The 26,376-nt window shown below is 39.3% G+C and overlaps 1 protein-coding gene across 4 annotated transcripts in view; it reads right to left on the bottom strand.

Annotated features, from left to right (window-relative positions):
• The window catches only part of ERG (ETS transcription factor ERG), a 147,405-nt gene that overhangs the window by 56,261 nt on the left and 64,768 nt on the right, over positions 1–26,376 (bottom strand). Inside the window, exons 1-2 of one of the 4 annotated variants that reach the window (XM_065632961.1) lie at positions 7,789–7,857; positions 1,872–1,973 (exon numbers count right to left, since the gene is read on the bottom strand). The exons of 2 other annotated variants lie outside the window; for them this stretch is intronic. In XM_065632961.1, the coding sequence (XP_065489033.1) occupies positions 1,872–1,874 (3 nt within the window). In that variant the 5' untranslated portion in view covers positions 1,875–1,973; positions 7,789–7,857. Of the gene's footprint in view, positions 1–1,871; positions 1,974–7,788; positions 7,886–26,376 lie in introns of those variants that run through there. One more of the 4 variants, XM_065632950.1, reaches the window with a different exon arrangement.

Here is a 26,376-nt window from a genome sequence, read left to right as displayed (position 1 = left end):
TTTTAAAAGGTAACAGTTGTATGGAAATAATGTGAAAAATGTTTCTGGTCATCACTTTAGTGAGTTGACCTGATTAGTAAAAAGCAACAATTTTGAGCACTTCCAAGGGAATACCTTACGTGTGAGGGAAGCTGATGTGAATATGCCAAAGACTAACAATAATGAAAATGTATGCAAGTAGATAAGAGCTGGCTAACCACATCCCAGGAACATTGCTTTCAGGATGGAGCGTGTATTTCCCCAATACTCCTGTGAACTCAAAGCCAAGGGGCAACTTCCTAGAACCTTTTCACCCATGGCCTTGTGGAAATCACTTCTCAAAACTGACTTCAACTTGCAGAACCCATCTGCAGTAACTGGGCTTTTGGGTCAGCTCCCCACAGGACTGACCCTCTGTCTAATAGCTGGTGCTCCAAGTGATGCGTTCATGGTTGTCTCTGGAGGGGTCTATAAATCCAACCTCAGATTCCCAGCCTTTTAGACCACAACATGAACTTAAAAAACTACCTTTCCCACAGTGGTCTGAGCAGATAACTCAACCATAGGTCTATTCTTCAAAGACGAAAAGGTGCGATATATACAAAGCCACGATAGCAAAGGACTACTCAACTCTATGGGAAAAGGCCAAGATACCAATCTCAGTCACTGTGGCAGAAACCTGGAATGACTTCAAGGGAATCATTGGCAAAACGAAGCACAAAATTTGGGCTGAGCTCCTGAGTAACTTGGGTAAAAGCCTGGCCCCAGTCAAGCCACTGGCCAAATACTTTCGACTTCCGTATGACAAATTTCACTTCGAGTTCCGTAAATCCTCATTCATTCTATTCATGTGCCTGAAAGCAATTACCCTGAAGTTACAATTAGCAATTGAGGTTTTCTGGCTTTGTTTACTTTTCTTTTGCTCTAGGTTTCTCTTTTTCTTAGCAGAAGTTCAAAAATACAGGTTAGTCATGGTTTTATTTCTTTGTACAGTGAGGCAAAATGTCTGTTTCAGTCATTTTGGTTGAATTTATATGTCACTGTGGATTGCAAGGCATGGCCATGACTCTTTAATATATCCAGAATATGCTCTGAACTACTTGTTGGAGAAATCCACCTCAAGGGCTAGTGAAACATATATTTAACTTGGTGATGCACACAAATAAGGAAAGGATGCAGGCAAGAAGGACTTGGAGGGAGGTTGCTTGATGCTCACCTGATGGAATGGCAATATATTTTGAAGCATCCTGATTTGCAGTACTGTAAAATGCAGGGCCATTTTTCCTATCATTGCAGAGCAAAACCCTGGTATTACATAGTCCAATGTAACAGCATTGGTCTTAAATTTTTACACAAAGAGATGTGTTGCACTGTGGCTTAAATGTTTAAATAGTAACAGGTAGAACATTACCTTTATATCAAAGAAGAAGAGCTTAGATCTTTTTTCAGTGAAGTAGATATTAACAGACAGGAAGTTCCTACTGAAAGCATTTCCTGTATTGGTAGTCCCTGATTTTGGCGACTTATCTGGGTAGGAAATGAACGCAGGAAGTATCTGTCTACAGACTCTTTATCATCAAGGTAATTGCTGTGGCAGCATTTTACTGTTTATCAAGGTAATAAACATATCGTCTAAAAAAAGATGTTTTTCAACTCTAAAGAATGAGGTTTAAAAAAATCTTACAGGCTAGCATTGCAGCGATGCAAAATCTTACATGCAGAATTAATATGCTGCTACTTGTTTCTCTCAACACAGCTATAATTAGAGATTTGTCAAACTAAACATTTCCAGTCTCCTGTGGCTTTTTTCCCAGTTATAGCACTGTTTCTCTGTATCTCTCTCTCACCTCTCTTAAGTCAGGTAGGTCATTTTGAAGAGTTCTGCCACTTACCATAAACAGTTATTCAACACGTCTTCCTGCAGGTATTTGCATATACCCAGTCCTTGTAAATTGTTGTGGTGTTTCCATCCCATCTATCAGGCACTGCTTAACCTGGCAACACATACATTTAACTAAGCAAGTCAGACCTTTTCCTAGTGTGAAAACGGCACACAAGCCTTGTGATGCTGTTTCCCACCCATCAGCTCAGATATACACTCCAAATAAACATACATTGCAAGTGAAGGCAGACATCATATCATATGCATTTCTTCCACTCAATTATTTCCAAAATCCACCATTCCAAAAGACCAGTTGCCTGGTTCACTGTATGTGGATGATCGCTTGGCGTGTCCTTCAGCCTAGTCTTAAAAAAATGCTATTTACATCATTCTTTTTCTACCTTTTAATGCTCAGTGTCATTTTAATGAAAATAATTGTCATTTTATTCATTTTACTTTGAAACAAATCAGATCTATGACATGATAATTACCAGAAGTGGTAATCACCGGTTTCTAGACAGTAGTTATTAAAAGCCATTATGAATATTACTTGTATGTTACCAACTAATATCCTTTTCCTGAAAGCAATGTCTAACGTTTCTAATAGGATGACTACATGCATGGTAAAAATCGGCAACCTGGTGCCTAAGGACACATTCCAAGGAGATAACTTCCTTGTGATGCAGGTTTGGAACCTGAATCTCATCCGATTTCCTAAAACAACTTCTTCCTCTGTTCACTGTAATAAGTTATTTACAGGATTATACAGTCCTTCTTTTAAGAAGGAGTGGGGAATAAATTGAGGGACACAGCACTATCCAAACTCAGGCAGGTTTGGTTACACCATTTAAAATAACTCCTTCAACCATTTTTCAAGAAAAGGATTGATACCTTTTTCACACATTTGCTTTGAAGTTTCTGTATCATTGTCAGTGTTTTGAACATAGTCAACATTTCTTCTATAATACACATATACATATATATTAAGGACAGAAGGATGGCTAGCAGAACACATGCCATTTTGTCAGATCATTGTCTTTTCCTTACTGACAATGTGAAAAGCTGCTAGTATTTCTCTACTGGATAATTATCTATCAAAAGAAATTATTTTTTAAATAGTTAACAGTGATTCTAACAGAAAACGCATTGCAGTCATTGAAAAGATTTTCCTTAACTTGACAAGGTTTGGCAACGCACGTGATATTTTCTACTATATCACTTTTACTTTGTTAAAATTGATAATACAAGACATACAAACCCAATTTTTCTTGTTCTGCTGGCTTGATTTAGAAACTTGCATTATGAAGCCTACTTCTTCTTGAATAAACAGAATTATATATTTTTACTGGATAATAAACTGTCACTTGAAAAATAAATCTCTTCTTCTGGCATTCACATTTCTCAAAACTACTTCTGTATTTATCTTTCGGCAAGTCATTCTCCAAGAGCACTTGATTCTTTTAACAATATTTCTAAAAGACCTTTTGTAACTCATGGAACTTGCTGAAAAAGATCTTTTTAAGGGATAATATAGTACTTGTTAAGAAAACAAACAAACAAACAATCTAACTCAGACAGTGAAACATATCCATTTTCCAGCTGTTGTTCCTTGCCTGAGGACTTAATTCTGGAAAGCAAAATCCTTATATTTGACCTTGTTTTGGCATATGTAGCCACAAACCAGATTTAGTTTAATGACTGCTGATTAAAAGCAAACAACACCAAAAAATCCCCGAAATATCTTCTTCTGTTCTTATATGACTATTTCTTCCTTGAAATGGTAAATTTGCATTTGAGTCAGAAATACTATTTTACCTGGAAATAATTATAGGTTTGATTCTCCTGCCTTTATTGGAACAAAATCTTCATGAAATTTGTGGAAACTTTCAATTAAGGAGTACAAGACCAGCTTAAGTGGTTGAAGGAACTGTACATTCTTACTTCTGATTTTCCACAGCACTAAGGTGTGTGCTTAGCTTTAAGAGGGTTGTGTCATATCACCAAAGCCAATGGAATCATTTAGAGGCTTAAAGTTAAATACACCATTGGATCATTTGCTAACTGAGATGAGAACAAAAAGCAATAATGTTTATAGGGTTTTTTAATGCAAGGAACAGAAGTACAAATTACTGTATTAGTTCAGTCGGATTCAGTGCAGATGTAGTCCTCTAAACAAAGACTAAACATTTTCGTACGCCAAGAACAGATTCTTTTTTAACTGTCTGTAGTTTTCCTTGGATTTAGAAATATTTGTGTGAGTACTTAGGTTTTCTAAAAGAAAGTGAAAGAAAAGTAATACTAACAAAAAAATCTTGCCACTATATACTACTTTAGTCAGTATGTCCATACTCTTTCAAGCCTTAGAAATCACAAAGTTTCTCCTGCTCTTTATCAAATACACAGACATTTTTTGCCAGAAATGTAACCAGCACATTAGAAATCAATAATAAAAAGTGGGCATGTGCATATTTAGAAGTAAATTAGAGTAAAAGAAATATTCGCCAGTGTATTTAATAAGTCACTGCAAAGTCAAGATAACTTATTAAATAGTTTTTATAAGAATAAATATAATTGCATTGGCAGGTAGGGTGACCAACATAACAAGGCTTACTACATGGCAAGAAAGTAGAATTCTAGTTGTATTTTTCTATTTAATGTTCTTTCCTCCACTGTAAGATAATGGGAAAAAAAAAAGAAAAAACAAAACAAAACAAAACACCACAAACCACCACACAACAAAATGACCTTCAGGATAAGTATTTTTACTTCATCCCAAGGTAACACTTAAGTAATTTTTGCTCCATTCTACTAAAAACAAACCAAAAAAAGGCAGATGCCTAATTCAGAAGCCTTTGATATTATCTGAAATGGTATTTACGGTAACTAGTGGGATGCTTATAATTAGCAGTGCTGCACTGATTTGATATTCTTCAGCTTCAGTGCTCTGCACCATTATGCTACTGCACACATCTGTCAGGCACTACTTGTGTCAGAAGGAAACAGGTCACCTTATTGCCTAAATCCTGACTGTTGAAAAAAACTTGAAAAAGTTAAAAAAAAAAAAATCCTCCAAATACCACAAAACACAACAGTGAGATTAGCCATGTGTGTACCAAGTACAGGGAAGCAAATGCATTAAAAATATCAGCCCCCTGAGCGTGTCGTGAAACCCACGTCCTGGCCATGGAGGCGCACACATTCCCTCACTACTCTCCTCCACGGGAGCTGGCCCCGCTCCCGGTCAGACAGAGAGGTCCCTGGCCTGAGTGAGAGTGGCCACTCATATGGAGTAAAGGTCATAATTAAGTAAAGCCATCCATGCCATAGCGTAGGAAGAAGGCACTGCTGCGCCCTCCTTCTTAGGAGAAACCTTCCACTGCAGCACCTTCCCCACCATGGGGGGAAGGGGAAAGGGGCAGCAAAAGGAGGACAGAGGACGAGAAGGGACATATCTGCCAGTAAAGCCACACTCATGACGTCAACCCCAGTGCCAAAAAAAAATTACACAAATGCTTGCCTTCATAGTTAGTGACTAGCCCCAGTTAAGCCAGCCTGATTTCTCACGAGCCCTGAGCATCCCATGGGTCTGTCTGCAGGTTTGTGATAGGAAAAGGATGAATCAGACAGTCTTACTGGAAGGGCCACCTTTGCATGCGTGTACGTTCAGAGCAATTTCCACTGGGTTATAAACAAACACATCACCTTTTGCAACTCAGTTTTGACATGTAATGACTCCATGGCTTCCCTAAAGAAGAGCGTGAATTCCCGGTGCAGAGATCCCAGATAAGGCTCTCCACCTTCCTTGGCCACAGCCTCATGTCACTTATACTGGGACAGCTGGGCTACCCATTGCCAGCAGACACCACAGGTCATTATATTGAAATTGCAAAAAACATTTTCTAAACATAACTCTTTAGCAAAAGAACAAACACCTGTTTGGCATTCAAATAGAATTTCTTTATTTCGGAAACCTCTCAGTTAAATGACTTCTTTATGTACTCAGTATAGAAGAGGAATTGAATCTCTTTGGACTGGCTTAGCTTCATGTCAGAGTACATTTCCTGCATCTACAGTATAAAGCACCTGTCATTTCTTTTCAGTCATTTTGCATTTTTGCACTTGCATAAATAAAATCCTTGCTTCAGAATATAAGGCCTTCCCAGCACCCTGGGCACCAAAATTCTCAATGTTTTGGGGTGCTCATTTGCCCCCGCAAGTTTCATACTCCCAGATGAGGAGACAAAAATATACGTTTTTCCACTCAGGAGGCTTTGCCGTCTGCATTGCTGTAACGGCTGCATAATACACGGCTGCACACACTCTGTCCTCACCTCTATAAGTGTAAGGTGGAGGTAAAATAAAAACTATGAGATATTGTTGACAATAATCTGTCCTGTTATAATTTAGCCAACACAAAACATCAAAAAATAAATAATAAGAGTTCCTCAAAATGCATACATCTAAACTCGTAATACCATCATTTTTGAAAAAAATTCCCATCAACATCGATAATGCATTCTGATTAACAGACGCAAAAACCAGCATTGCTAACCTCAGCACATAGCCCTTTCTTTTAGCAATGCAAATCTTGACTCCCTGAGCCTTAAGACTTTCATAGAGTGCCTGTCATGCCCTGTGTGCCCTGAAATGTGCAGCAAAAGCAAAGGGAATTCAGCTGTTTCAAGAGCTGCTTAGCATATAATAGATACTAGCCAGTAATGCAGAGGAGATTCAGATCTTTGTTTCTATAGATAGCTTCTTGAAAGCAATGGTGATTGCAAAAAGAGAAGGTTCATTAGTCTTTTTAATCACATTGTCTTCAGGCAAGACCTTCAGATTTCAAAAACTGTAACAAAAAGCATCAAATGAGCTTTCAAATGTAAACATCTAAGCAGAAGTTACTGAGAAATCCAACTGCAGTTCCACTTAGCTAATGGCCAGGCACCGCTGCTATTCCGTATCCCTTACTATATCTTTGGCATAATTAGAAAAGTACAGAAATACACAACACAATGAAGAAAACAAATACCTTGATCCCAAATCTGATAATACAATGCTGCAGAGTCCTCATTGTACATGCTGATTTGCTCTTTACGTTAAATTAGTTTCACTATCACAAAGCATTTAGTTACAGTTATACTTCTGCAATTAATCGCAGCTATTGCTATATCTGTAACTGCTATCTATTGCAACAGAGAAGCAAAAACTAGATTGACATACAGATATATTAAACTTTCTAAGTGACACAACCAGAAAAACACAGCAAAACCATTCTTAAAAGAAACAAACCATGCACTGAGATCAATTTATAAGCCAAAAAGAGAATTTTATTGTCCAAAAAATTAAAAGAAAAAGAACACACCCATGAGATCTTACCATCGCCATTAAAATAACATTCAGAAATTTCCAAGCATCAGGATAGAGCTTCTAGAAAAACAAATAATTAACACCTGCATGTGACAGAAACAAGAGCTGGTGCCTCTCATTCCGGCTTGCTAATACTTGTGTCCCCATCGACAAGAGAAACATTTAAAAGTATCCAAAAGGTTAGTGCTCTGAGGAACCCTTTTTTTCCTTCCAGTTGCACACCCTCTCCCCTTATGGCAGTCCGCAAACACATCCAAGTTGTCAGAATGATACCTACAAGAAATTTCAGAAGCTCTCATAAAAAGGCTTCACATATGCAATCCACAGCACTGAACAGTGAATTTAAAAAACCCAATCTTTTTTCCGAGTTTGAAGTTTTTAAGCCTTGCGGATGGTTGGAGTAGGAAAAAGGAAATTTACTAGGCAGTACAAAGGAAATCTTGTTGTCCTCTATTGTGGCAGTGGGGGTGTTGCCCAATTCTAACTTATCTAGGTTGATAAAGGAAACGAAAGAACACACCACTGAAAAAATTCCAACAAAAAAGGTACCCCTTTCTTACCTTAATAGTGCTTGCCATAATGTGATCAAGATTATTGATCGTTAATAATTGCTAATAATAATTATTGCTTCGCTCTGACCAGAATGAAGTTTTGATGAGGTTGTTTAGAGCGGATGAGATTGTGCTAACTCTGGGAAATGAAGTCAGCCAATGGCAGGAAGAGGTTTCTATTGGTCCTGGCCACTGCAGCTCGAAGAAACAGGATATTTGGGAGTGAAGAGATAAGAGTCCTAAAACAATGTTGTTTTTCTTGATGATATGTGACTAATTTTTTTTTTTTATTTTTTTTTTTAATTTTTTTTTTAACCAAAATGTCAATTGCCTGTGACTGCCTGGGCAGGTGTGATCTGATGTGCAGTAAGTGTGACATGCCACTTTGAGGCAGGATGCAGATGTCAGATGAAATGGGCCAAATTCGGCATTAGTTTCATGCAGTCTGTTCACTGGGGAATTGCTGATTCAGGGCCAAAGCCAGACTTGGTATAAGCGGGTGTAACTCCAAATATGTTAATGAAATCTAGCCCTGCTTATACTACATGTATATTTGTCCATTAACCTCATTCCTGGATTCTTGAGCTGTTGACACTTTCTAGCCTATTTGATCTAGCACATTAATTTTTCCTAGAGAAGAAGCAAGTAGATTTGAGACAATAATTTCTTTTTGATGCCTGTTTCTTACTGAGGAAAGGAAGTCACCAAAAGACATGCATTTCAAAAGCAAATGCCTGAATGTCATAAACAGTCTTAAATTTTCCACACTCTTCCTTTACTTCACAACTCTATCCATGCATGAAAATGAGATGGCTTCACTGGCGATTCCTTTCCTGGTCGGAGTGTGATAGTAATTTTCTATTCAGTGTTAGATTTTTATTTGTCCTTTTGAACCACTTGGCAGTCACATGGCACCCCAAAATGACCAGCTGTGCAAACAAAATACTGTCCTTGTGTTAGACTCTTGCTTAGGAGTACTGAACTAAAAAAACCAACAACAACAACAAAAAAACACACACCAAAAAACCAACCAACCAACCAAACAAAACAACAAAAAACCAGATGGAAATAAGAAAGGCAAAGTATTTCCAAAGTACCAGCCAGTGCAAAAGTCCACATGTAAAGGATATCTCAGGATCCAGTGCTCGCAGAAACCTCTTGCTCTTATGAGTCTTGCAACATTTTGTGTTTTTGTAAAAGAAATTCTGAGCTTTCAGGTAGCAAACTTAAAAATAGGACCCTCAAAAGTGAAGAAAAAAACTAAAAGAAGTTATAATGTATTAGTTTCTTAATAACCTTGTAATTTTTAAAAGCTGGTCTTACTATAACCAGTTTACAATTTCTCGATGCTTCCTATAACAACATCAAACCATGGACGTGTTACATGAAAGCACTGCAGCACTGGGTAGATAATTCCTGCTGTAACAGGGTCCTGCCCTCTGACCAGGGACTCCAGTAGGATAAAAAAAGTGTAAGAAATAGTGATGGCTTGTTGTAGCATTATTTAGTAGAGGCAGATGACCTCACCCTCTCCCAACGCCTCCCTCTCCTGTTCCTTAGGAAAAGAAAAGGAAATAAGAGCATTTTTCTGTAATTGTTGATGACTGCTGGCATTTGGTATGCATTTTTTCCAAATGGTACATAATGCCAGTGGGAAGTCCCTGTTCACTCTTCCCCTCCTATCCTGACCCCAAGAAGGTGAAATGTGGCCATGCACTTTTCCAGAGGCACCCCAGGAGGACATGAAGCACTGCCTGCTTGTCCCTCGGGCATTTGTCCTGCAGGCACCGCTCCATCTCACCCAAGGCAGGGCACAGGAAAGGCTTGTCCACCCAACCCTGCTCACGGGGATGAATCTGCCACCCACTAGATCCTCGGAAATCCTTGTTTCCAGGTGTCCCATGGGACCACAGAGCTGGAAATCGCTGGACACAATGGAGTGACACAGGACCAGTGTGATTAGGATCTGGCAGAGGTGTCCCCAGGAAGACCCAGTTTCAAGCTCAGCGGTGTGTTACAGGCTGTCTGTGTCCCAACTCATCTCCAGCTGCTTCACAAGCCTCAGGGTCTCCTCAGCCACCCCAAGTGGCTGAGCAAGCCTCTAGCAGACTCCAGATCCTGATGGACAAACTGGGAAGGAGAGAGCAGACACCTTGCTCTTCCTCCCTGCACTGGATCCTGAGGCGACACAGGAGCAACTCCCTGTAACAAGTTTAGTTTGATTTTATAGCTCACTTTAAGGAGCTCTGGTTTCTTCCACTGCGAAGATGACTTCTGGTCACTACAGAGCAATCCAGTCAGCACTACTGTGCACTAGTTTATATACTCCATTAGTTGATTCATATAAAAATCCAGTGTTGCATTGCTGAATGTCTTCTTGTGCTTCACATCAACTGAATTACTGTGTTTCTGCAGAGTAGGTGACTTCTGGTAACTTTCCTATTTTCATTATGAACAGTATGAAAAGAAAGCAGTTTACAGTAATTGTATTTCATGGAGATGTTGATTTCCTCCCTTTTCATCTCCAAACAATGAGCAAGACAGCCAAAAGATTAGAACCATTTTCTTGAAATTTCAAAGCGTTGTATAATGTCTCAGTTGGGTGACTTCCACTCCAGTTAAGCCCATGATATTTCGTTTTTTCTCAAATATATTGAGAGGCCTGAAGTATCAGTTCCAGCTCTTCAGTGGATGGGATCTAACAAATTTGTTCACAAGCAGGTTTAAGTAATGATTCTTCTCCAGCCTACCTCTATATAGACAAACCTCCTCTTGATTTATATAGGGATTTTGGAAGCATAAGGCAGGCAATATCAGACTCTGCTGAGCCCTATTATTATTATATAAGTTTTACGGAACCCACAGTCCGGTAAGGATTTTGTCATTTTAAACTGGCACACATCCTGTGCCAAAGAATTCAATGAAGTTTATTTGACTTTCAAGTTAATACCCACAGGCAGATTTCTGAGTGCTTACGCTTATGTCGATCCAGTTGCAAGACAGAGCCTTGGTATTGTAAAGAAAGGAAAATATTGGGTTATCAAATCACCATCATCCAGTTGCAAAAGAAAAATAGTACAAACACTTCTACTATTTTTTCTCTTTTCTGCATTTTGTTAAGGTTAAATAGAAAGAAAATATGTTTTTGTTATGTTAGGCAACTGTGTGTTATTGCCTGAAATAACGCTGCGTGAGTTTGGAAAAATGCAGCTTTGTCAACAAACAAAATGAAAACACAAAAAAGTATTAAACGTCCACACAAGTCACCTAACACGCCTTTCCTCCCTTAATTTCTCTCTCAAACTTGTCACCCTGATGTGTGTGGGCTCCTTTCTGCTGGAACTTCCTTCTACATTCAAGCCTGCATCAAGAAACCACGGAGTGACAAAACTACTGCATGTGCTTAACATTACACATGTGCTTAAGTTTCTTGATCCAAACAGAGGTTTTGCACATGCTTTAGAATTACAGTTGTGTTTAAGTTCTTTCCTGAATACAGACAGGCTTAAACACTGCTTTAAGTGCCTTGTACCTTTAGGACTAAAGAGCTCCCTCTTCAGAAAAGAGCTTTCTAAACTGGAGACAAAGCATTTGATCTTTGCTGATCTAAGCCTGCTTAAACCAACAGGGCCCTGTACAGACCTGAAGATTCGATCTGACCATGCAAAAGAAGTGATTAGACTAGATCTTAAAAAAAGAAGATTAATTTAGAAATAAAAAAGTTGCGTCCTTTCTAGGGTATACTAGAAACATGTTCAATATGCATGTACTCACCTAAACACATTTAAAATATTTCCAAAGAGACCATTTCTCATGGTATCTGAAACACCACTGCTAACTGTAAAAAACAATCCTCAGATTTTTTTAAATCATATCAGCTAGAGTGTTAGGATATGTGAAATATATTGCAATATTCCTTATGTAAACAGATCTGCAATCCATCTTGCTGTCTGGGAGGTAAACCAAGAGTGCTGCTCTCAGCCCAGGCTGACAAAGACACTAGAGGCACGCTCTGCTGTCCTCGCTTGTGCTGCTATGTCTTTTACTTTCATATTTTATTTTCCTGGATAGCTTCTTTACTTTTAACTTTCAAAATGTTGTTAGTACTTCCAATAATGTAGCCTTCATCCTTTTAACTGTACTGATATCTTTACATTATAAATAACTGCATAAATAATTGGGCAAGCCGCAGACACATTCCCCTTGTGTGTTATGCTTACTATGCACACAGAGAGCGTCTGCCCATGTGGGTATTAAAAGAAAATAAGAGAATAGAGAAAAAGCAAGAAAAGGCAAGAAAAATTGAGCCCTGTTCCTCTTACCAACATTACAGGTAAAAAGGAGGTTCTCCTGTATGTAGAACTAGGCTACCAAAACAAACAAACAAACAAAAACCCCTACACAACAGAAAACAAACCTTGAGTACAATAAAAGACTTTGCATTGCAGTTTTTAGGAGCAGATTTTAAGAAATTCAGGCAAATTCATGCTGCTTTACAGCACATGAAGATACATCTGTGAAGGTCTTATTCCTCTCAAAAAGATGTAGCATTTTGCCTAAACGTAGCTCCAAAAATCAGTTTGGCCATACTCAGCTCAGTGTGTGAGGGCCAAACGCACTCTTAAAAGTTTTCAGCAAGTCCTTCAGCAGGACTTCCTCCCTTTAATTCATAGCTTTCAGCTGGCTCTGAAGAAAATGTCAGTAAATCTGCTCATAGAGGGGGAAACTCTCCCCTCACCACAAAAGCAAGCTCTCACAAACAGACTGTTAGCAGGGGAACAGACAGGGGTGCCCAGGAGAAGAACTGAGTTTCACTGTCCTGGGTGAGGAGTGGCTGCAGGGCCAGCAGCTCAGGCACTGCTGTCTGGGATGACCATCTCTTGCCTCCCAACCCCAGGACTGCTGAGCCTTTGGGGCTGCCCAAGGGACCACTAGGTTCTATGCCTGAGTGGGTTTGATGCAGCACCAAGTCTGAGGGTGCGAGACAAGCCCCATCCTGGGAAACATGGGGTCCAGTTGTGGGGTGGGCTGGTGCTAATTAACCCATGTTCAGAAATGTGGAGGTTAACTCTGGGAGGAAGGTGCTAGTCCGAGTGAAGCGGGGCACTCGCTTTCACCAAAGCCCAATTACTATGTCAAAGCCACGTAATTAATACTAATTATCACTACGTGGCCACTAGGGCAACACAGCAGGCATCCTACAAAAGCACCCTTTCCTCCAGCGTTGTTTCCAAGCTTTCGTGCTTCTCATTCCCCTCACCACCAGGTCTCGCACCGCAGCGGAGCACATCCCCATCCCCAAGCCCTGGCCGTGCCCCCGCCTGGCGCGGAGCGGCGGTCACTAGAGGGTGCTCCGTGCCCCGCTATCGGAGCGCGGCCGGCTCCCCCGCCTGCCCGGCTTCCTCCGGCGCGACGCGATGAACACCTCGTTCCAAAGGCAGAAATTACTTCTTCTCATAAACGCTTGACCAGAAGCAGATAAAGGAGATTTCTTCCTGCAGCGGTGGCACCCACCACCGGTTTTGCCCTCAGTGCTGGCTACAACAACGTCTTCCCACTCTCCCATCTTTGCTTCCTTTCAGTCACCCCATGCATTATATTCAGCTGCTCCAACCTGTTTGGCCAATTAGTACGTTCACATCTTTCCCCCATCCCTACCTTCCTGTCATAGCAATGAATTTACTTCACTTGCTGGTGCAGCTGAAAAGTTGGGAGAGAGCCTGATTTGGGGGCAACACGTTTGTTTGTTTGTTTGTTTGTTTGTTTTAACTTCATGTGACAACACCAAACAAGAACGGGTTGTCTTCCAATGGAAAAATTTTTACAGAAATGAAATATTGAAAGTTTTCAAAATGAAAGTCAAATTACTTAATTTATTGACTCTGTGTCCCTACCTATGACTCAAGTTATTTCAGCTCGTATCACCCAAAATATTTCTCATGACTACACCACTGTTTGCCAACCTTTTACGTTCTGGTCAACCTTTAAGACCAGCTATACTCCCTACATAAAAAATACCACAGAAATGGGAAATTAAAAGGGAGCTCTGTTCACCTGAATTACATTGGCACAGTCACTATTATATTGACACTAGAATTATCTGCAATAGGCAACATATGTACTTTATAACAGGGAAGTGCTGACATACTCATTTGCAGACATGGAATGGAATCACTATCTGTTGAAGAGGGATTCACTTCATCAGGCTTCAACAATTTTAAATGTAGGTGTCCAGACTAAGCTAGCTCTCCAAGAATTCCGTAGTCCCCAATACAACTGTCTTCATCATGTCATTCGGTCTCATCTATAACAAATACTTAAAAGAGGTGAGATGTATCACACCTTTAAAGTACTTCTCTCTCTCTCTCCATTACCTGGAAAGGGAATGCATGATTACCTGAGACACCTAGCTTTTGGATAACTCTGCTTATATGAGATGAATCTCACTCCAACTTTCCTTTCATTCTTCCTTAATTTTCCCATCTCCACAATGTTAGCAGTTGTACCACTGAATGTCAAAGGACTGCTGCATGGATTAGTAATTAAAGAGCACTAACTTTCACCTTTGGCTGAAAGTTGCCACTGATTTGAAAGTATTTATTTCATGTTTGATGCTAATTTAAAGCTGGTTAAGTGACGATACCACAGGACACAGACACACACACACACAAAAGACAAAAAAGCAAATTCCCTGCACGGAAAAAAAGAAATAACTGTGAGGGCAAACACCGACATTGTTCATCACTTTCCTCCAAATGTCTTAGATAATTTTAACTGAAATACACAACAGTTTGAACTGGTTATTACAGACTGCTGTCCTTCAACGTCTCACCATCCCTAAATAGATGGGCACTGCATACAGCAAATATATCTGGCATATTGGATTTCTAGACCCTATTAGTGAGGCTGTTTCAAGATTTTCATCAAGAATGGAACCTATTAAAGTGTCTCTCACACTCTTCTAGCTTTTATGGCATGCTTTGGAGGACTGTGTGCTTTTTTTGCCTGTAGTCAATAGAAAATGCTTTCAACTGTTTTATTTGGCCTTTCACCTCTAGGCTTTTGCCTAATCTGCAAATTTGAATAGGAGGTATAGCTGCAGATTTTTTTTCCTCTGTCTAAAAGTAACTAGCTGAATTCCTTAAAGGACCAGACACACGTGTAAAATTTGGACTCTTTTGGTATTGTACTTCTTTGTTAGTGACTGTGAACAAGAAACAGATGTGAAATATCTGTGTTTGAAACTTAGTGACCCAGAAAGACCAGGGCTAATCCAGATCATTCTTAATAACTGAAATCTGCCACCCCTTGACCACCTTGAGATGCATGCACACACCCAGGAATATCCCCACCCCCACCCCAGCAGACAGACAGATACAAATAGAAACCCTCAGGACCCTTATAAATCTTTACGCTAATCATGAACTCAGATGTAGTTCGAGATTTGAACAACAGCAAAAAAAACAGATTCCCCATTGATCTTTTTCCCCAGTATCAATCAGCCTCCTTCCATCTAGACAGCTGTCTTCCACCGAAGTTGAATTCTTCAGGAGTGGGGAAGAGAAGAAAAGTAAAAGAAACAATAGATGTATAACAAAACTTTGGTCTACTTAGTTTGTCTCAATCCACGCCAGGTATCTCACAGTATGTTATTTAAACTTAAATAATTTCCCTGTCTTCAGTAGTGACCCCTTGCCTGGTGCCACCCTCAGCTGTGGGTGACAGGGACAGTTAGAAGAGCAATGGGGTAGCAGTTGATGGAGCAATGGACTAATTAGACTCCTCCATGAACACTCTTCTTTTGTCAAAATTATGAAGGAGAAATTTAGGTTGCAGGAGATGCCATTCCCATCACTGTTTCTAAACGCTAAATAAATTCTGCTTGCATACTGAGTAAAAGCAAATTACTTCCATTGCACTAGTAACTTGCTGTTCTTTTATTTTCTTTTCTCTTTTTTGTCCAAGACAGAAGGATATATTTAGCTGACCCTTTTAAATACTGAAAACGTGAAAGTAATAATCACTGAACAATTAATTTCAAACAAGATTAAAAAAAATAAATAGAAATTAAGCACTTTGAAAATGTGATATTACATCTTCTAGGAATACTCCTGAGGCTAGGCTGTGTGGCTCCAAAAGGATAAGATTCGCACATCTCTGCAACTGTCTGGTATTTCTATATCTCTAAACCCCAGTAATACCATATGCCTTGTGAGAAAAAAAAAAAAACCAACATCACTGTTAACTAACACTGGTCTATTTTGAATCTCAACTATACAATTAAACTAAAAATAGTTATCACCTTTTTGAAGAGCAAAGCAAATATGTCGAGAGGAAATAATAACCAAAAATGCCTGTAGACACTGCAGTTTTCTTGTGGCTTTCTGAGGAGCCAAGAGGATGGGTCTCAAATCACGGCTTGATGATGTGCTACAAATAGCTCACTCATTTCTCAAGAGATGAAACCCCTTATGCCTCACTTCTGCTAGATCCCAGCTCTGGGAGCTTCACGCCTGTATCTGCAGTGGTGGTCATGCAGGATCATCTGGGTAGGAGAAAGGACTTTTGTTTGGAAACTGGGTGACCCCAGGATGTGCCTGTTGTCAACTCTCTACTTTTGGCACTATTCAAGCAGTTTATAAAATAACTTTTTACTACCAGAGCAAAACATTCCTGTGAACTCTTCTGAAGAGTAACAGCATACCTTAAATCTGTAAAGCTTGATGGCAAATACCAAGTATTTCCAACACCCAAGAAATGCCACATTGATTAAATCCTACCTGATCTGATTTCCATATGACCACATTTCTAAAGCTCAGTGCATTTAGAGAAAGACATTTCCAAAAACGTACAAGAAAATTAGATTGTTATCTTAAAAGGACTGCAGTGAAATGAAAGGACTTGGCAATAACAAACCAAAATATTTTCTCTGGGGGACTTAATACAACCCCAAGATAGAGAGCAAAGGAGTTCTCAATTACTTTAATGGATAAAAACTGTGGGCATAAAATGCTTATCACTTGGAAAAAAAGCATTGTATATAGTTAATTGCCAAGATAATTCTCATTCAGAGTTTTTACAGACCTTGAATTTCTGAGAATTTCTGATCATCACAATCTTTTTACCCATATCTAAAGCACTTCATAGATCAGTGTTTTAAGAAAAACTATGTCCTGCTTCCACCAACATGGATGGCAAAATTCCTTTCACCTCAATGGGACTAAGGTTTCAGCTCACTGAGAATTAAACAAAACTACACATTATCACAGTTTCCTGCAAACTGGGAATTCTGAATTTCAACAGGCTTTACGCAGGTCATGTTACAAGACACAAAAAGTACTGTCCAATAACAAAAAATGAGCAGAGGTGGAAATGGGGAGGGAAACAATAATTGATAGGATTTAATGCATGATTTAAGGCCCGGGAAAGAATCCCTAAAGCCTTCTCCCAGTATGAAAGGCTTGCCAGACATGTGTGAAAAAGTTGCTAAAACATGTGTGTTGAATTACCTTGGTGGCCTGTGACTTTCCCAACAACCATTTGCAATTAGCTGGGATCCAGTAAAACAGAAATGAAGTTTTGAATGCAGCAGTAGTGCTATAGAAAGGGGCACTTATTCTGAAAGGATCTGTTTTTTGGGCCCAGCCCTAGAAGATGCCAAACTTTTCCAGCTCATGGCACTCAACTCCATGGGGTGTCTACTTCTTAATCTTCATGTTCTCAAAAGACTGTATCAAAGAAAGGTAAATGTTCAAACAATCCCTTCTTCTGCTGAGCTTGATCTGACTTTGAGTCATTTGATCTTACTCTAGAATTAGCCCAGTATTTCCCACAACATACTATGAGCAGTCTACAGAAGTTGTTTTTTATTAAAACAATTCTATATGAAGTGCTATGGCATTTCTCAAAAAGGAGCTGTGGAATTAAGGCAGTTTGGTTTCCTTTGCATCTCTTCCCCCTAATCCTTCTTGGCCACTGCCAAGGACTCCTCCACTCCTTCCTGTCATGCAGGGGTGCTGTGCAGGAATCAGGAGTCTGCGGCCAGTTTGGGTCCATGTGGGTGCCTGTGACCAAAAGCAAGGCAAAATGCACCCACTGCAGCACAAAATGCTCCTCCCACCTTCCCCTACACATGCACAATTCTATTTTAACAACCAAGAGAATCAAGGTGAAAATTTTGTTTGGCTTGTAAATGGAAAACTTGTTAAGAGGAGAGGGGAAAAGACACATTACTCATGTCAGTGTTAATTTTTTTAAATGATCTGGCATTAAGGAAGAGGAAACAGAAAAGGAAAAGGGAAAGCAGGAAATTTTCCTTAGACTTCAAAGTAACCAGGGGTTATGTTTTCTTTAAGTGTTAATATTTCGTAGTTTTTCAGTTCTTAGGTTCAACAAAGGACACTACTGGTATCTGTGTTGTCACTTAGCAACTGTAACTGTTGGATTTCTTTTTAAGGGTCTCATTTTTGTTTTGAAAATGACACCACAGATGTGAACTTCAGTCCTGCAAAGACATATATGCATTTATCTTTACACAATTGAACACTACATTCTCACATTCTCTCAGTGTCGACTACATAAAATATAAGAAACAAATTTATGGATGTGGTTTTGCAGGCTTGGGATTTCACTTTTTTTTTTTTAACTTTTTCTGAAAATTTTCATTCTAGCAGTAACTGAGCCTCTCTCTCTTCGTGCCTTCACATACCATAGGCAGAAATGCTTGAAGCCACTGGTCTGCATGCCCAATGTAGGTCAGCCAATTGTAAGATTTATCAGTGTAATTAGATATTCAGAGTTTTAGGAGACCTAAACAGCAGGTGAAAAAAATTCAGGCAATTTTCAGGAAAACTGGACTTTCCTGTCTTATGTGGAAAATTGTCTTCAACAGACTTTTTTTTTTAGATGTTATATTGATATTGGGCTTACCAAAAAAAAAAAGAAAATGCTGTCTGAAAACCAGTCCTGTATAGATGGATTGATCTTCCTGCCCTGAGTGGCTGATACTACTATCAGTGCCAGTACTTCGTAAGGAGCTACTCATCATATCAACCTACTTCACCAGCTAGACAAAGGCGTTTAAGATGACCAGGTGGTTTAATATCCTCACACTCAGGCACAGTAGTTGTTCACCTCCAATGCCAAACTGCAGTTACAGTCTTGCAAAGATCCCTTACCATATGCAACATTTCCATCACAGCTTGGTAAAACTGTATTTATTCACAAGCAACGTGGTTATTTGCCAAAGAATGTGGTTTGGGGACAGCTGAAGCCATTTGCTAGTTCAGGACAAACTTGCTGAGTAGTTTTCGCCTGAAGAAAAATAACAGCAGGCTTTGAAAACACTGGACATTCCCTTGTACAGATATTTTAAGTGGTTTCAACACTTTGTTTTCAGGGCACTTGTCATGAAAGCAAAGGAAGGAAAGAGCTCAACTCTCAATATGCAACTTTCTCCACAGTAGCCCAGTGTGTGCCCAGGCCCAGCACTCAGATCACCTCCATTTCTGTCCAGTAGGACTTGCCACCTGCCAAGACAGCAGCTTCATCATTCAGTCACTAATTGCCCAGCTCAGACTCTCGCTTGCTCCTTAGTTATCCAGTGCAAAGTGGGACCGAAGGAATTACAAGCAACTGAACTACCATGTAACACTTGGTCAGATGCTTTCCTGGATCAGGCCCTTCAGTCATAAACTCCTCCCAGGTCTTATACAATGGCAGCCCCAGATCTGGGGTTTGGGGTATCTTTGTTTTCCATTGGAGTGCAAATAACACACAAGAATAATGTTACAAAAGAAGGTATTTCTCTGAAAATTACGTTTGTGTAGACTTTGTTCAAGCCAAGCATATGCAGAACCAGAGCTATACATCTGCCAATATCACAAGTATGATCCAAGCAAGTCCACAGAGGTATTGCCAGCCACACAGCTCTCTCCATGAGGAAAGAATTTGAAATCTATTATTTGACACAGAACCATATAATTGCAGCATCAAAAATTATAGTAAATGGCTCTAATCAACTGCCAAGAAGTGGGATATTTTTCTGGCTTGAGCTTCTAGTAGAAAAATAAAAAATGCAAAAGTTATGGCAAGTCTGATATTACTAAGCTATCACTCTAGAAATTGTCCTTTGGAAAAAAAAAAAACAAACCTGAAGTGGATAACAAATCAAATGATACATGTTATTTCAAGTAAGGCTGGAAAACAAGTAGATTGCTTTTTCAAGCTTCCTATACCAAACAACATAATGTTGTGTGCTATGAATAGCCAGATTCATACGTGCTAATTTATGTGATTAATTTTAAAGACTGTACAAAAGAAGTCAAAATAGTTGACTCTTCAGTTGCAATGATGATTTTAGTGTGTTCAGCTCTTAACAAAATATTTAACTGCTACGGGTGAAATTTCATTTGAAGGATTTTCTCCCTCAGGCTAATTTTCTTATTGTGGTTTTTTTGTTGTTTGTTTACGTTCTGGTTTTGTTTTTTCTCTATTGTTTTTTGTTTTGTTTTGTTTTAAGTTAGCCTGCCATTTTCAAGCTGGAACACCTACAGATTAAAATAAATCTCATGCATTAAAGTACCTTATGGAAATTATATACATGAATTTATGCTCTAATCACCATGCTATTTTGGGCTTCAGTCTCATTCTTTACATGTGATTCCCCAGCCAAGACATGGAAAAAAAACCCCTTCCTCAAATGTTTATCATGTACTAAGGAAAGGAAATGCAAAGGATACAGTAGGGTGACAAACATCCTTATGCAGTGGATAAATTAGGCTAAGTAAAACAGATGACTAGGGAGTATGATGTTACTGAGAGACTGAGAGAACTGCAAAGATAGAATGGGGATATTGTTCCCACATTTTGGAGAGAAGTAAATAATATATCCCTTAAAAATATAATTCTGATCCATCTGAAATATTTTCAAATTTCAGTTTAAATGCATGAGTTGGATTATTAAAAAAAAAAAAAGAGAGAGAGAGAAAATTAGGAAATGCTGAAACACTCTACAACAACATTTCTAAACCAAAGTGTTTCTATGTACTCAGAGAGCCATGTCCCATTTACAACAACATGCCACAAGCAGGAATAATGATCTGTATATCCCACATTACATTTATATGGTAGCATGCTGTGTATTGATACTGTATTTCTTCCCTTTTCAAAGCTTTTAGTGTGTTGCCTGTCCAAGCAAGAAGAGACACGGGAGTGTACATGCCCCTTTCACTTCTTGCCCTCTCTTTGTTTTCCAATGTGTATGTTTTGTCACCTTGTGCCTATTTCTTGAGTCTTGGAAGTTTTGGTCTTCATCTGACAGCTTCCACTTTTGAAATGTTAGTACAGAAGCCCAGTCTGTATTCACTAAGAGGGTTATCTGCACCAAGTTAAAGAGATAAAAGTCACACCAGCTTCTTAGGTGTGAGCAAGCTGGGTAGATCTCTTACCTATACAACTATAAGACCATGAAACTTTCTACACAATGCTCTAGCAGCACGAGCAGCTGAGCAACGATATCAAAGCAGCAGACTGAGGAGGCTTCTGAAAGTGAAGGAAACTTGTGGTTTCTTTATGACTCTGAGATGAATTCTTTCATCAGATTAACCACTTCTGAAAGCATCCGGCATGTCTAACATACTCGAGGGACAGTCAGGATCTATTCTAAGGCAACGCATGCAGGATCTGACTCAGGAGAACATCCTTATTCAGGAAAGACATTTAATTTTATGTTTCACTTTAAGCGCATGCCTAAATCCCATTAAAATTGGTGAAATTTAAGTTTATCCTCAAAGTTAAGCATGTACTTAGGTAATTTCCTGAATCCAAGGTTGGTTGGTAGATGTTGGTAGAAATATAGCTTGCTACCGGTAAATGTAGAAACTAGAGGGAAAAAACAACTCAAATTGGGAACTAACAGAATGTCAATTATTATGAAAACTAAGAAGAGAACTCAAGTGAATGGGACTAGAGGGAAAGTGGCCTCCTAATCAAAGTCACAAACATCATCCCTGTATACAGCATTAAAAGAACAGCAGAACAGAAACACATGATGCAGCTAGAAGGTGATTCATGGGAGGTATCTGATCACAAATATCAATCAGCTGTGGCTTGTTGCCCCTTGCACCTCTGACCAGAGATAAAAGGGCCATCACGCCACAGGCTGAATCCTGAGCTGTACTGAGACTGGCATCTCTGAAATCAGAGTGTGACCTGAGACATCAGCACCTCTCCAGGTCTGGCTATGAGAGAGTTACAACTGGGGGCCTTGACAAAATAAAAAGGCATCTCTGCTTCATAAAAGCCAGGCTTACAAATGGGAAAATTTTGCGGGAAAATTTTGCAGGAAAATACTCAAATCTGACAAAGACTTGAACATCTTCTAACACTTACAGAACAGCAAACCAGGTAATCAAATGCATGTAACTGAGAAGAAAAACAGCTTTGCCAGACTCCAACCATACTGGATCTGGTGACAAATGGTAGAGTTAGAAACTCAGAGAACCATTCAGGTAAACAGACAAATTCACCAAAAATTGTCTGGATATGAAAACAGTCATTGGACATGTAGTAAGTGACTTTGGCATCATAAGAAATAAACTTCTAATTATAGGGAATCATTCTTTATCTTGTTGTGCTACAGAAACAATGCTGATCATGCTAAAGCACAGCACTACTTCTTGAGAAGAAGAGTTCCTATTTGAAACATTTTTAGCTAAATGTGACTGTCTGTAACTGATCAGGGCCCTGCACTGCCCATGTCTGAAAACAGCTGACAGAACCAGTCCTGAGCACTGCCATTTAGTTCTAGATTCAGACTTTTCAGTCCACTAAGTTGGAAGGAGCATTTATGCCTTTGTGGGAACTGACCATAATTCTGCATTCAATCCCATGGGTTGCTAAACCTGGTTGTAATTGATGGATCTTGGATTTTCGTCTGGGCGCAGGACAAATAAATATGGGCAGCAACTTTTCTCCAAGGACAAATCTCAAGGCAAAGGAATTCACTAAAACCAAAATAATGTAAATCTGCACTGTTATTAAGCAGCGTGAAACTACACATCTGAGGTGGCAGCATGTGCTCAGCCTGGCAGCACTATGCCTACACTTCCTTCATCCATGGGGTTGCGTGCTGCTGTCAGGAGTGATGCTCCACAAGCAAGATTTCCATCCGCACCTTCCTGGGGAGAAAACTGATGCAACCTGGAAACCAAGACAGAACTGCTGAACTCTCTGGCCAAAACTATTTCACTGCAGTGTACTGAAGGAGGATGCTGTCCCTTGGTTTTGCCCCACTAGTGCACTCCTATTAACAGCAGAGGATGATTGCATGGGGATTTCAGAGAAGGAGTCCCAAGCTACGGGTGGGAGAGGTGCACACTTAGCAGAAGGACTGGCCATGGCTTTGTGTTTCAGAGCAGCAGATCTATTATAATAGAAATAATATTAGTTAATATTTCCATTGGAAAATTTTCATGCTCTCTGTGGATAGAGGAGGTATTGTCTTGTAAGAGAAAGTGAATTGCTGTCACCTAACACCTTGAAGAATTTTGTCTCCTGTGAGGTGCATAAATTGCCCAACAACTTTTTAGAAGTCAGCACAATGTAACGTCATGCAAAAAGGATGGGAGAAATGTTGTTAGAAGGTTGTTTCCTTAACTGATTTTATCAGAATTGCTTTAAATCACTCTTATGGATCTAAAATTATGGAAAGTTTGTTGGGAAAAACAGTGGTATTGTGGCAATTAAAACCAGTGGGCTGTCTTTCTAAAGTATATAGCAAAGACTTGTTTTCTGTTCTAAAATAATCTTTGCATTATCAGCATAGAGTCAGACTGCCAGATCCTGATCAGGTCATTTATGGTGCACTAGACATGCATAGGCCAAAAAAGCCCCACAAACACACAAACAAAAAAACATCCCTAAAGGGGTCACAGAATATTTTTTTTTTCCTGTAGATAACAATTTGGGTTGCAGAGAATCAGTGTCCATCACAGACTGCACCAGAAGAAACAGTAAGGGACCACTTCAATCTGTGTAAGGGCTGTCTGCAGGTTGCCCCACACCGAAGTGAAAATGAGGTCACCCAGGTGAGAAAGAAAGTGATCTTACTCCACCAACTCTGTACAGTAGTTGTTATTGAGCCTGTGCCTTCTTGTAAAATTTCTGATGTCTTTGTAGCAAGCCTAATCTAATACTAGGCAGCCTAATATCACACAAGCTGTTGGTCTCCTTGTGGGACTCAAGTTTCATTAACATCAACTGCTAGGGAGGATGTTACATGTCATTCTCAGCTCCAGTGGGTTCCCAGAGCCCTGCTTCATGAAATAATAACAAAGTTCAAAGATATTTGCCAGGATAAGATGTCACCATTTGTTAATCAAGTGAAATCAATACAGAAAAATTTTAAGAAATTATCACACTCATTTTTCTCCACATCAGCAGCAAAATGTCTCCAATTTGCCAAGTGGGAAGAGATGCAATTAGCTGAGGAAAACAAGTATTACCAGGCTTTGAAGAAGCACAACAAAGCATGAGCACAATAAAGACCAAGTTTCCAAGAGTAAACAGTGCCCAGCAGTGTTCTCTGGCAAAGAATGGAAATTGGTGGTTAGCAAACCATTTGGGGAAGTGATCATGGAAATTACTAAAATTTATTTTAAAGGATTTGCTAATAGGAAAGAATATTTCTGTGCTGGCACAAGAATATTAACACTTGTGAAAAAGTTAGGGCAAACTTAATGGAGGAGAGCTTAGAGTAAATATTTTGATGAAAACACTATTTGGAGGAGGTAGCTTTTTGTATTACAATCTCCATTTCATTCAACCTCCAGGAAAGGTCATTGATTTAATCAAAAGCTTTTTCCTTTGGTTAGACTCCCAAGTGTACATACCATCAAGATCTGGTGCACAGAAATAATTTGAAGCAAATCTTCTAAAAAAGGTTTTGAAGATGCTTGCCAGTAGAACATTGTGCCTCACAGCTATAATATCAGAAAAAGCCATTCAATTTAAATTAATATATTTGGCCAGACAGCTATATTAAAATTCTTGTTGTTTTTTCTGTTATAATGGTAGCCTGTGGTATGACTAGCCCTCTTCAAAAATCTGTATAGTTATTGCCTTTCTCTTGCCTAGGGTGCATCATATGTTTTTGATTTTGATGAGCTGCATTGCACTACCTCATTAAAACAAACACTTATGCAAAACAAAAGGCTGTGTATCACAGCGCAGGGTATGTACGCCAGCTTTGAAGACTGCAGCGTTTCAAAGGAGAACTTCCGTCGACTCGGCTCCACTTGTGTTCAACATTTGTGGATGATGTCAGACACGTTCAGTACTTTCTTAGCCCCTGCAAACAAGGAGGCTTCAAAAGCGATGCTGGCTGCAGCTGCAAAGCATGCAAGTGCAGTGCTCACTTGCTGGTGGTGGAAGGGACAGGTAGGACCTTCTCCTCATGTACATGTCTTCTCCCAGTCAGCCAGAGCAATGGCCATACACAGAGGCATGTGTGGTGCCGGCTCTGCTGGACAGCTCCGCTTCCCCTCCATGGACACCTGCCCAAGAACAACCCTTCCCTCCTCCCAAAGGCTTCCTCATCTTCCGTAGATGTCTCCTTTTTCAGAGCATCCTTTGAGGGAATCAGGGTGACTGTATTCTGTACGTATATATTTTTTTTCTGGTTAATTTTCAGCTGAGATTATTTTTTGCCTTTAAAAATGACTGGTTCCCTCCCACTGGAGAGGATTGCTCACAGAAAGGGAGCTTGGGACTAAATAGCCTAAATGCAGACATTACAGATGTCTGAAGTTAGGTGAGGTGAAGTCTACCAAAAAAGCTGAGATATGTAACTTTTCAATGTGTACATTTTTTTGGTGTCTTGTTTAAAAAAACTCAAGTGCCAAGGTTGATATTTTCGATCCAAATCGCTCAAGCTGTTTACAAGGCAAATTACATCATCGCTACTACTAGCTTAACAAAGTTTACATCAGCTAGATTTTCGAAGGTCATCAAGATGCTACAGAATCTCAGTGATTATCGTGGTTTTGTATAATGTATTCTTCATGCTAATGCTTTTTCATTATGTGTCAAAATACTTAGATTAATGCAGGCGTTGATTTAAATATTTGCATACTTTAAAAAAATGGTCACTGTTTGGCTTTTTTTACAGTCCACAAGCTCATTTTTAATCACTTATCTTTGAGATTCAATAACCACTGCTAGTAAAAATTCAGCATGATTTTCTACAAACTCCTTTAAAATGTAGCACAAGTGGTTACTGTAATTGTAACTCAATACAGAAAAGGAATTACCAGGCTGTGTGCTACATCAGCCTTCCAAAATAACTATTGCTAATCCATATATTCTACAGTTGCAAAAAAATTACATATTTTTAGTTTTCCCTGTAGCACATTTTGAAGTTACTGACATGAAATTATGACAAGACTGTGGTGCTTCGGAAGCTAAGGATACAAGTGTCTTTCCACCACGTACTTATTTATGGAAATTCTGTACTGAAGGATTAATTAATCAAGACAATTGAGCACTGCCAGATTTGTTTCTGGTCCTGTAGCTTAGATAGTTTTGATTATTCATTCA

The sequence above is a fragment of the Caloenas nicobarica genome, chromosome 1 (genome assembly GCF_036013445.1).
Source record: "Caloenas nicobarica isolate bCalNic1 chromosome 1, bCalNic1.hap1, whole genome shotgun sequence".
NCBI classification, from domain to species: domain Eukaryota; kingdom Metazoa; phylum Chordata; class Aves; order Columbiformes; family Columbidae; genus Caloenas; species Caloenas nicobarica.
This window is presented reverse-complemented; position numbering and strand designations above follow the sequence as displayed.